Source organism: Anoplolepis gracilipes, chromosome 10, assembly GCF_047496725.1.
Source record: "Anoplolepis gracilipes chromosome 10, ASM4749672v1, whole genome shotgun sequence".
Taxonomy (NCBI): Eukaryota; Metazoa; Arthropoda; class Insecta; order Hymenoptera; family Formicidae; genus Anoplolepis; species Anoplolepis gracilipes.
In genome coordinates, this window is record NC_132979.1 from 850,601 (window position 1) to 863,113 (window position 12,513).

The window sequence follows — 12,513 nt, forward strand, 5'->3', positions numbered from 1 at the left end:
GAATGATAACTTTATATATATATTATATTAAAGTTAATTTAAAAATATGTATATATATGATAAGTGCAGAAAATAAAGAAATAAATATTGTAATACAATATATATATTGTATTTATTCTGCATCTGTCATATATATTTATTTGTTTAAAATAACTTTAATATAATACACAGATACATAGATACAAAATTGTCATTCCTATCTTTTTATTAGATACGTGTAAACATTAACCTTGATAATCGCTACGATACCATGTTCAGTACGATAGTGTCGTTGTTATGAGGTGCATAATGCAATCATCGAGTTCTCCCACGCAACATTTACGGCAAAATGTTATCTGTTATAATAGATCACCCAAGTCGCAAACGTTGTCTATTTAGTAGGATGTACTAGACTGTACGGTACACAGCTAATTTCGTAGTTAGCTTTTTTTACAATTTTACAAATGGATATTCGTCGAGATAAAAGATGTGATCGCACATTTCATGCAGAGGATGTGTGCGTAAACACTCTTAAAGTGAAGAATGCGATTTACGTAAATAAAAAGGAAAGTTGTCATCGTAACGACACAACGCAAAAAAAATCAGAATTTCATGTTAAATATCGCGATCGCATTTATAATATACAAAGTTTCTTAAATTATCATCCAGGGGGAAAAAATACGCTTATACATTTCAAAGATGAAATCTTAGATAGTGAATTAGCGAAATATCCACATTCCAAATCCGCCTATTATCTTCTCGAAGAATTTGCTGTGCAATATCAAGAGAGATATAACGAGTGCGAAGTGAGTGACAAATAAATATTCATGTGAGAGAGATAATTAATATTCATTCATATACATTTCTATAAAAAAATATCCTTATTTAAAAATATATATTTGAACTATCCTTATTTTAAAAAATATTCTTAATATCTTTACATAAAAAATATGTTAATTAGAAAAACAACTTTGTGCTTCTTTAAAAAATTTTGTATGTGTATATTGGTGTCAAAAAATAGTTGCATTTATTATAAAAAGATCATATTATAATGAAAACAACATTACAGATGTGAAAAGAAAAATTCTGTTTCATTATACGTTAGTAACTTAATATCCATTAATTGTATTTAAGGCACGTATTAAGTTTATCTAGAAAGATTAGTACATTTACGTCATAAAAAAATTATTTTATATTTATCTCATTTTTACAATTTTACGTTTAAATATTTAAAAATAAGCTTTTCGCGGTAAACGCAAAAGCTTACATATTCATCCTTTTACGATATTTATTTATAGTAAATTATTTGATATAGAAACAAAGTGGCATTAGATATGCTAAACAAATAAATAACGCATTGAGAAAAAAATCATTATCATTGATAAAATCGTATTTTATCTCAGGATTCAGTTAATTGGGATGCGCCGATATTACGTCAAGTAGGCCTTATGGGAGCTCGATATTGGGAATGGGTGAACCTGCCAGTAAACCGACCTATTCGATTTTTTCAATCGGATATTTTAGAATTATTATCGATCACGCCGTGGTATATCATGCCAATCGTCTGGTTTCCCATAGCTACGTATTTCTTTTACACGGGATGTATTGCAAATATTTCGACAAACTTCGGTAATTCGTATATATCATGTATAATTTACATTTCGGTGCTTCATTATGTAAATAATAGTGAAAATTAAATATTTATGAAGTAGTGAAAAGCATAATAGCAAACATACATATTTAAATGATCTACGATATAATCGTAAAGCTGCATATTTCAGTGATTACGTTACAAAGGATTCTAACGTCATTCGTTTTGGGGATATTTATCTGGACCATTATGGAATATTTTGTACATCGAAAAGTATTTCACTTTAAACCACCGCATAATTCGAGGTTACTGATTACTTTGCATTTCCTATTTCATGGAAATCATCATAAGGTAAAAAATCGAGTCTTAATTGATGCTTTAAATTAAACGTATCTTAAATATTCGCGTTAAATGTATATGCGTGTATAAGAGAAGCTATGTATATTAATAGGCACCATTGGATCAACGAAGACTGGTATTTCCACCGACATTCAGTTTAATTGTAGCAACAATCGTTTGGAAAATTTATAAAGCCATATTTCCTCTGGCAATAGTTAATCTTGTCAGTGCTGGCACTATAACAGGTATGTGCTACTTATAAATCTTCCGGTATATATATGTATATATATATATATATTTCATACCAAGATTAATTATTCCTAAACAAGTTATAGTTTTGTATATATAATTGCAATTTTAATTTTATTATAGGCTATTTATGTTATGATTTAATGCACTATTATTTACATAATGGAGCACCAAAAGCTGGATCGTATTTGTATATGATGAAAAGAAGACACAATTATCACCATTTTTTACGTCATAATCAAGGTAACGGATGGGAATTTCTATCAGAGAGATAGGTATATATAGAGGATTTCTGTCAGAGATAAATATATAGAAAACTAATTATTTTATTATTTGCAGGATTTGGAGTTACTAGTGAATTGTGGGATCGGTTACTCAAAACGGATCTAACTTTGCGGAAATTAGACAAACCATTAGAATGGTAAAACAATGTTGAAAAAAAGATATATAGCAGCCTTTATATATTTATTGATGGTATTCTTTTTAAAAATATTTTTGTCGCATAAATAATAATTCGTTATTAATATAATCACAACTATAATTACAATAAGTACTTCTTGTAATAATTAAATAACTCTGTGTAAATTTCAACTTAGTTTCAGTCATAAAGATTTAAGTACACATGTATGTTCTTAAGAGATTCAATAGCTTTCTATATATAAATATATATATATATATATATATATACACATATGTATATAAATATATATTCACTAAAAGCGCGCAAATATTTTTAAAAAATGACAATATATAAAATGCATTAACAAAATAAAATATTGAGAATTTGTATTTGGACAATCTTTTCTTTGCATTTATTTCATAATAAATGCTTAACAGCTTTAAAGCAGCAAAGTTGCGAATATCTTAAGTACATAATTCACGATATCATGATTATAAGTCATTTATCTCCTTTCAAGCCTAATATCACAATATATCCGAAAAGCTAACAGACAAGTACATACTGTGCCGCAGATGTATATATATATTGTTATTGAGATCTCAGAGTATATCTGTATCGTAGCATTTTTAAACATTATGAAATAAATTATATACCTGAGTACAACATTCACCTTCCCATCTCAATCTTTTTGTGTTCATATTTCAATTCCATCGCACTCTCAAACAAACATATCACTGTGCTTCCGCCTTGACAGTCTTCCTACCCATACTTAATTGCGAAAATGTACTTTTGTTAGCAGGGGGATTCAGCTTAGACGAAAGATATACGAATGCCTCAAACAAGCTAGATCTATCCATGACATTAACTTCGTAATGTTTTATCTTTTCTCTGGTACACCAATTAGTCGCTTTGCTCACAGTATTTTCCAGATTGTTCAACGCGACATCGGTTTTCGTTCGATTACCAATAACAATAACAATTATTTCCTTTTTATCTTTATTTTTGTCAATATCCTTTTTCAAAGGAAAAAGAACATCGAGAGATTCAGGCTTACCCGTATCGTACACTAAGACATAGCCGTCAGCGAAACCGAGATACTGTCGTGGAAGCTGCTGATTGTTTACATTGGTTTGTAGAGATTCGAGTCCAGCTGTGTCGTAGAATCTAACCTTTTCCTTTGTGCCCCGATCAGTCTCAATGTTGGCGACATAAATGTCCTCGATTGTGGGATGAATTTCCTATAGTAAATTATCACGAGTAATTATAAATCTACATAGCGTGAGAGACACGCGATGAGATCACGCGGTAACATAACCTAATAAACGCATACCGTCTTCGCGTCGATATTTCCGTAAATGAGCTGTTCCAGTAAAGCTGTCTTTCCAACTCCTTTCATCCCGCAAACGACTACCTTCGTAGTCTTTCCCATACTATCTAAATCTAACGCCTTCGTTAGATGCAATCTTCCTCGCTTACAGATGACATCAGAACTGTCAACTGTGTCTGACGCCTGACTACGTCTACACGTAACGTGGATTAAGAGCGAGGGAAGTGGCAACTATGGGAACCACGAACCACGAACTACATACTTACTCGCGTCACAGTCGAATGCATAAATAATATCCATTACATTTACATATACACAAAATAAGGAACACTAATTTTTCTGTAAAACTGCTAAAAATTATATTATATGATATTAAATTATTGTTCTTACAATAAGATTTTGGAAAACTTGTGAAGTAACATGCTGATGAATTAAATTTATAATTTCAAAATCCACATTTTAAAATTATAATTAAATTTATGATTTAAATAAAAATATGAAATATAAATTTTATATTTTTATTTTTTTAGTTTCTTATATTTATTTTATAATCTATATAGCTTATATTTTCATTCTTTATATATTCTAAAAAATAATATGCTAATAAATTAATTTTACATTTTGTAGCACTTGTTGGTTAATGAAAAACTATTTTACTAAAAATACAAAAAACACAGAAAAAAAATTAATTAACAATAGATAGCTTATACAGATTTGAAAATACAAGATATACAAAAATTGATTCATATAATACAAATAAATATAATATTATTCTTATATATAAATAAAATATTATTTTTTACACATTTTGCTCTGACTCAATAATGTCAGATTTTTTATAAGCTCCTCTAGTTTTTATTTTCTTCCATTAAAAAACCTTGAAAATACCGAGTCTGCCTCTTAATTTCAGATAAGCGTATTTCTAATTTACGTTCAAACATTGCAAATGAAATTAGTCTGTGGGAATAACGTAGCATAAATTTTCCTATCTAAAACAGATGATTTCAACACTGTTATAAATAATTAATTTTTAGGCATATTGTGTATACATTTTATATATATATATATATATGTATATATATATATATATATATATATATATATATATACACGTACGTACGCGAGCGCATGCGTGTGTATGTGTGTGTATACGCATTCAAATTTAGTATAAATTACCTTATAAACTTGTTCTTCAGAATAAACATGGTTAATAATATTTGTTAATGCTATATTCCAAGTAATATTTCTAAAAAAACGATAAATTTATAATTATATACATAAGAAGCTTTTATATTATAAATAATATAATATATATTTATAAAGAAAATCATTACCTAGGTTTAATTAGGTTAAATCTCTGTAAAAAATAATCGAGCATTATGTTATTCCTTACTTGTTTTACAATAAAAACATTAAAAGGATTAATATCGTCAGTGTAATCGGTATTATTTCCCATCCCTGACATAACGTTCACATATAGCGCGGCGATATTGGAGTCTTCAGAACAAGCCAAGAATTCTAAAATGCTATTATTTAGTGTTTCGGTATGTAAAGTAAACATTTTTTCCCAAGTATGTTTATCCGCTAGCATAAAACCTCTACAGTATGTCCAATGTTGCCATCCCGGCAAAATACTACAATATCAGGCAACAAAAATATAAATTTATTATGAAAATTCTTATTAATTCTTACCTTTAAACTATAATCTCGATTAAATTATGTAAAGTATCGCATGAGAAAAAAAATATGATTGTTAAAACATTCAATATTAAAAGAATTACGTACGTCTGCATAGGATCTGAAAGTTCATCCATCAACATTTTAGTGGCTGCTTTCTTGCATACAAAAGAACCAAGAATACAGGCCCATTTTGCAGCTTCTTGCCTTAAACAGACAGTAAGAGCATTCTCGGAAGAAACTTCTTTATATCCAATCTTGTCAAGAAGTCCGTCTAAGATCATCAACATATGTTTCTAAAAATCAACGAATGAGACTTAAATATATTTCTTTTTATTTTCCTTTCATTTGTTGCATATAAAACAAAATTTGAATATTATAATTTTGCAACAATCCTTTACATTTAATATTTTCTAATCAATCGCTAAAATAATCAAATTTTTAACATTTGTTATTAATAAAATCCATTATCAGCTACCTTGATATCTGCACTTTCCTGATGTGGCAAAAAGCCGGATATTTGTTCAAAAATTTTGAACATGAGATACCATGCTATATAATCTGTTTCTTTCGAAAGATAGGCAGTAAGAATCTTGAATAAGGAAAAACTGATTTGATTCGTTGACAAAAACTAAAATGAATCATCAATAATTTGAGCACGATTGAGAACATGGATGTGGATATGATTTTCAAATCTCAAATAATCCGCAATTAATTGCCAATTCTTCTGATCGTATTGGACGCGATAATATCCTGTTGGATAAAAAATGTGTGTATCAATTATTAGATCTTCTGGTTTGAATTCATCGAAAAAGAATGTTGTTATATATTTATTATCAAACATTATTCATATTAAAAAGAAATGCAAGAGTAAATGGATTATAGATATAAAATATCGCATTGGATAAAGTTTTAATAAATAATATATATATGTACGATACAAATATAAATATATAAAATTATGTCTTTAAAACTAATTAGATTTAGAATAGACATAACAAAGTAAAAGATAATATAAAATTTTCGTTCAATATTCACCAGCTTGTTGTATGTTTACTACGATCCACTCATCTTTAGCAACTAAAGGAACCTTTAAAAAAGGTGTCTGCGGCTTTAACCACTTATCAGGATAAGTTTTTGTAAAATTATCTTCTTTGTCTTCGTGGCATACGTTACGGGTATCCATCACTTATTCGAGTATGATTCATCAAGATCTTTATGCGACAATTTTATTATGACGTAACTGTTATTCTCTTCATTATAATAACGTTCCATGTCCACTACAGAATAATGCCCTTGTATCATCCAATTATCGAACTTCTGTTTCAAGCATCACATCCATGCGTTTCTAGAGATGTTTTAATAGCGATCCAAAAATTCTCAAAAGTCAATTTAGAAATGTCTGATCGACGATCTTTAACTATGTTAAATCTGTAAAATTTACGTTTGCATCAGAAAAGTTGTTATTTAATTTACTTGTGCATTAATAAAACCTTTAATTATTTTTGAATCTGTATGCACGTAATTAACATGTTACACTTATCACTTACTGTAATTGTAAATAAAGGTGAAGACTGAATAAAAAGCTTTCGTATGTCATTACATGTTGCAACATACGCATGATGACCGGCGCTATAACATTTCATATAGGGAGGAATGAATAAACATACTTTAAAATATAAATTTATTGCAATTTTGATTTATGTAAATTTGCAAAATGTATAATTAATTTTTGTAGAAGAAAGAAATGTTGCATTCAATTATGCGTGCTTCCTCATTATTGTGGCAAAGTTAATGTATAAGTTAATATGTTAAACGCGTTAACTATCTACATATTTTTATGATATTAATGTTCAGGCGATCTCAAATAATTAATTCAATGATATTTCTTTTTCGTCAAGTATATATATCTTATCTTTAAGATAACGAGATAAAGATAAAAGTGACTTAATTTCAGAAATTGTATTAGTCTGTACTATAAGAGGTACGTCATAATAAGTATTTAAACGGAGCGATTCGTGTTGAGTCTGTACTACAAATAAATCCATCATCCGAAAATCAGGAATAATCTGAAGTATAAAAATATTTGTGTGATCTGTCTGATCATTTTTTAACACTTTAGATTTTAAAAAGAAAATTGTACAAGTCTAGAAGTATAAGACAAATAAAAAACAGAAAAAAAGGAGAATAATTATTTTGATTTCATATAAATAATTTTTAAAATTTTAAGAATTTTCCATATTTCCTTATAATGTTAACAAATATTTATTTTAACTGCAAATACAAAACAATGTAAGAGATATATAAAGAAGTAACCTGATCAGCAATATACGTTCCCATAAACGTAGCAATACCCTCATTTATCCACAAGTGAGACCAGGAAGATAGGGGGAACCTATTACCAAACAATACAAGTACCGTTTTACGTGCTACTATTTGCGTCACCTTTATTTTGCACGCAATAGGGTCTACCTCTTTATCATAGATTATAGCTGCTAAATATAGCTTTTTAGCTTCGCTAAAAAATAATAAAATTCAATTTTGTTAAAAGACTTTTTTGTAAGCATAAAGTTTAATCTGATGATATAAGGTTTGTATGGAAATATGATATAAACACACATACATACCCACGTACAAATATACATATATATATACATACATATATAAATACATATATAAATACACATATACATTCTATAATTTATTAAAATAAGTATATTAAAATAAAATTTGTCGTATTTCAGACAACATACGATATTTATAATAATTAGTCTTAAATATATTTCTCCTATTTATTTTTTGAAATATTATGTAAAATATAATATTTTCTATGACTTTTTCTCTTAATCTATATAAAAATATTTTTAAATTAAAAGAAAAAGTCACAGAAACTGTATTCAATATATTATTAAATAATATAGGTTAAATATTTTATACAATACGTACGGCAAAAAATATAAATATTTGTAATAATATTTTGTAAAACTTTTCAAATATTTGGGATATTTACGATAAACCTTTAAACTGTTTAATTAAAGATTACAAAAATATTTATGAAAAGTTTTGATAGATATTTCTAAAATATTCCATCAATTATAAATATTTTGTATATTTTATAAATTTTGTGGAGTGAATAGGATATACATATTACATATATGTACACACACAAATATACACATACACATACATGTGATAATATCACTTAATAATATAAATATATAATACTCGTATATACATCATAATATCTGTGATTTTTGAGATTATAAATAATTTTATTTTCTGACATATTAATATATCCTTCTCAAGTTACGTATTTTACCTGTAATAAACAAATTTAAAACTTCCTGTACCTTCATCTCGAAAACGCAGTATTGCCATATGATTCATGTTTGATATACGTTGTAAATCCATATTATCACGTTTATCGCACCACATGGCTTTCGAGAGAAATGTCACATTTGCAACAATGTCCCATGCTAATTTCAATTCATGTGTCACGTATTGTCTGCCCCATATCTCCATTCCATATTTGCTAGAAAGAAGAGGAAGATCGGACACGACAAATGTTACGAGATAAGGAGATATTTCGTCAGTTAAGTAAAAGCATGTCCACGCCATATGTAAGTCAGATTTATTTATACACGAAGCGATCGGCGCATTTGATAAAGCTGTATACTTTTTTTCATGTTTAATGGAAAACAGAAATTTGGTATTCAATGTAGTCTGATCCCAACATGGGAACACTTGCCGAGCACCAATCCCTTGAAAATCGCCAGCTGCCATCAAAAAACCTACAACATTTTAAAACGAGTAATTTTTAATCATTATTAGCATAGAAATATTAAAAGTTGAAAAATATTTAGTTACAATATACATATAAGAGATATATATTTGGAGAACAGTGTTAAAAAATTTATATCAAAGAGCAATACGCATTTTTACTCTATTTTTGTCAAGAAGATATTTAAATCCTTTTGATGCCAAACTAAAGATTAAATACCCTAACTATTATAAAGCAAATATAAACATGGATCTCCTTTCTCTTTCAGAAATAATCAACACGTAGGAAAAAGTACATTAACAGGTGACATAATTAGATGAGATAATTTTTGAGTGTTTTATTCAATTAAAAAGTATTAAAAATTACTAAAATGCACATTTTCATTCGGAATCCTCATCTTTTCTCTGAATTCGAATTAATTAAAGTATTAAAGTAAGATTATCGAAAACTGATCTTATGGCAATAAACTTTTTTCTTATAATAAGACTAATACTATTTATTATGTTTTCAAATATCAATTTTTTACAAAAATTTTTATAAAAATGGCGAGTGAGAGCAAAACGCTGTAATTGGTGCGCAAGTATTTATTTTATGTTTCAAATTTATATATTAAAATAACGTGAACATTTCGGTCAACTTTATGACCTTCTTCTTTTGATAAATCAACTTTTTTGTCACTTCTTGGCCTACCAATCAAAGGAGAAACACATTAACTTATCAATTTCATCTAATCTAATTTCATGTTTATTTTTATCTAACGACTATATAATGTTTTTTGACATCTTTCGAAATATTTATTTGATTCTTTGCGTCGTCACTTATGGACATGTTAATTTATAAGTGTATTTTGTCGAAATCTTTGGAGGTTTTCACTAGATTTGTATTTTTTACGCTGAAGAAGGTCATAAAGTTGACCGAAACGTTTACGTTATTTTAATTTAATATATAAATTTGAAATATAAACTAAATACTTGCGCACCAATTACAGTGTTTGCTCTCACTCGCTATTTTTTTACTTAATTTTGTAAATCTTTTAAGAACTTATATTTAATTCTATTTTTTCTTATAATAAGAGTAATACTATTATATTTCAAACATCAATTCTTCAGAATAGTTTATATCAGTTTTAGATTTTAAAAAAATTAAAAGTAAAAAAGTTGTCGTAAAAAGAGAGAGAGAGAGAGAGAGCGAGACAAATATAAAATTATAACTATACATCGAAAATTCATTAAACATTTAATTATAAAAATATTTAATTAGATTTTGCATAACGTATAGTTTAAAAGTTTCATGATAATATTACTGATAATAGAAATGTTTATAAAGAATTGTAGTAAATGATTTTTATGCACAACATGACATATTTTATAACATTTTAACATTTACTCACTGTCTACGTCTTTTTTCTGCATCCATGCAAGAAGTTACATAGAATCCTTCTTGATTATCAGATATGTCATTACGAATTGTCATGACTAACTTACACATGACAAAATTCGATGTAATATTTAATAGTGTAAATATATAATCAGCAAAATGAAAAACAACAGTTTGCTCTTCCTTGTTGTACGAATGTTTTATAGGTTTAAGAATTTTTCAAATATTTTCAGTATCATCAGTAAAAATTAACTGTGTTTGATATTCCATTATTCTCAGATTTAATATGTGCAAACATATTGTCTTCGTTTGGTTATCGATTAGAACATCCATAGTAGATTTGCCGTAGTAGATATACCCATATTTTTTCTTCTGATTTTCTATATGGTCCAATGAATCGATTAACATTTCTATCCTTATTAGTATCTTCTTCGATGGTCAATGTCACAGCTTCATATGCAATGTCAAAAATTTCGATTTTATAAATCAAAGGTCTCAAATAATTTTTTAAATTGATAATAATTGCAGTACAAGAATTATTCTTTGAATCGTTGTCAGATAAAAAAGCCATTGTAGCGGTGAATATTAAACAAGTGTTTAATAACAGTTTGAGGTATGCCATGTCAATTTTTATTTCAAATATCTGTGGAAATGTTTCTTTATTAGAAGAGAGGATCATATAAAAAATAGAAGCAAAATTCAAATCAAAGCTCTCGTGACTTTTATATATAAATGTAAACAAAGATAAACAGATGTAAAAGACGTTTCAACTGAAAACTTTATTCGAATGCTTTTCGACTGAAATACCAATAGTATTTCCTAACATGCTTAAAGAATATAAACATTTTTTTTTAAATTAACGTTAATTTCCATTTTATTAAAAAACTGCAGTTTTCTATTTAAACTATAGTTTTCTATTAGCATTATTTGATTTCAATAATTATAAGAAAAATGATTTTGTATCCGTTATGTGTTTATACTTAACATATTTAAAATATTTCCACACAATTTTTCTACATCTATTTAGAGAGAAATATCAATTATTTTTTTAACGATTTACTTTGTATCTATTCACCAATTAGTGTATAATTTTTTGTAATAATTAACTGTAATTATAAATTGTAAATATCAAAAACGATCTGATCGTATCGAAGGATCAGCAAGCACTAATATCAATAGCTATATCTACAATAGTTACAAATATTTGTCATGTAAACGAAGTTAAAAGGTCACATATAAAAAGTGTTTTGCTTCATCGTCCATAGAGTGTTATAGAACCATATCTTGGACTGCATAAGAAAATTTTTAATAATATATATAAATATCTGCACGTCCACACAATATTATTAAAATTTTATATTTATATTATGAAAATACTTTTTTTCTATTTGTAAAGATAAAAATTATTTACAGTACCACAAAGTATTATTAAAGAAATTTGAAATGGAACACATTGCCGCATAAGCGTATTAATCGAAATAACTGATATGAGATTATTAATTTTTTTTTAATAATTTATGATTAACTTAAAGATAAACTTTAATAATTTATGATGAAACTTAAGGAAAAGCTAATACCAGCCAGCCTAAAATCTTAAACGCAATATAAAATATAAATAAATAAATAAAGAGAATTATTATAATTAAATAAGTTTACTATATAGACATTTCGATTCCACTTCCGATCTGCTCATCAATTAGATAACCCATAAATTAAATTATACTTGACATATGCATGTCTTCTACTCTTTATTATATTTTACGTAAACGCATATAATAAATGCGTCTTCTACT

At 27.1% G+C, this 12,513-nt stretch overlaps 2 protein-coding genes and 1 pseudogene across 3 annotated transcripts; 1 reads left to right on the forward strand and 2 right to left on the reverse strand.

Annotated features, from left to right (window-relative positions):
• The first annotated feature begins 311 nt into the window (after positions 1 to 311).
• Fa2h (Fatty acid 2-hydroxylase) lies at positions 312 to 3,227 on the forward strand. Of its 2 annotated transcripts, none has more exons than XM_072900381.1 (6): positions 312 to 785; positions 1,383 to 1,608; positions 1,761 to 1,921; positions 2,022 to 2,154; positions 2,282 to 2,433; positions 2,498 to 3,227. In XM_072900381.1, exons 1-5 carry the CDS (start codon positions 444 to 446, stop codon positions 2,431 to 2,433), a joined length of 1,014 nt encoding a protein of 337 aa, XP_072756482.1. In that variant the 5' UTR covers positions 312 to 443; the 3' UTR covers positions 2,498 to 3,227. The 2 variants fall into 2 exon arrangements, with proteins under 2 accessions (XP_072756482.1, XP_072756481.1); XM_072900380.1 differs by having other exon boundaries at positions 322 to 785; positions 2,282 to 2,401.
• On the reverse strand, positions 2,891 to 4,097 carry Kappab-ras (NFKB inhibitor interacting Ras like 1). The gene is made up of 2 exons (XM_072900382.1): positions 3,889 to 4,097; positions 2,891 to 3,796 (listed from the first exon to the last, which is right to left on the reverse strand). Exons 1-2 carry the CDS (start codon positions 3,985 to 3,987, stop codon positions 3,290 to 3,292), a joined length of 606 nt encoding a protein of 201 aa, XP_072756483.1. The 5' UTR covers positions 3,988 to 4,097; the 3' UTR covers positions 2,891 to 3,289.
• A 636-nt stretch (positions 4,098 to 4,733) lies between these two features.
• LOC140670301 (aminopeptidase N-like) lies at positions 4,734 to 11,880 on the reverse strand (annotated as a pseudogene).
• Between the last annotated feature and the right edge of the window lie 633 nt (positions 11,881 to 12,513).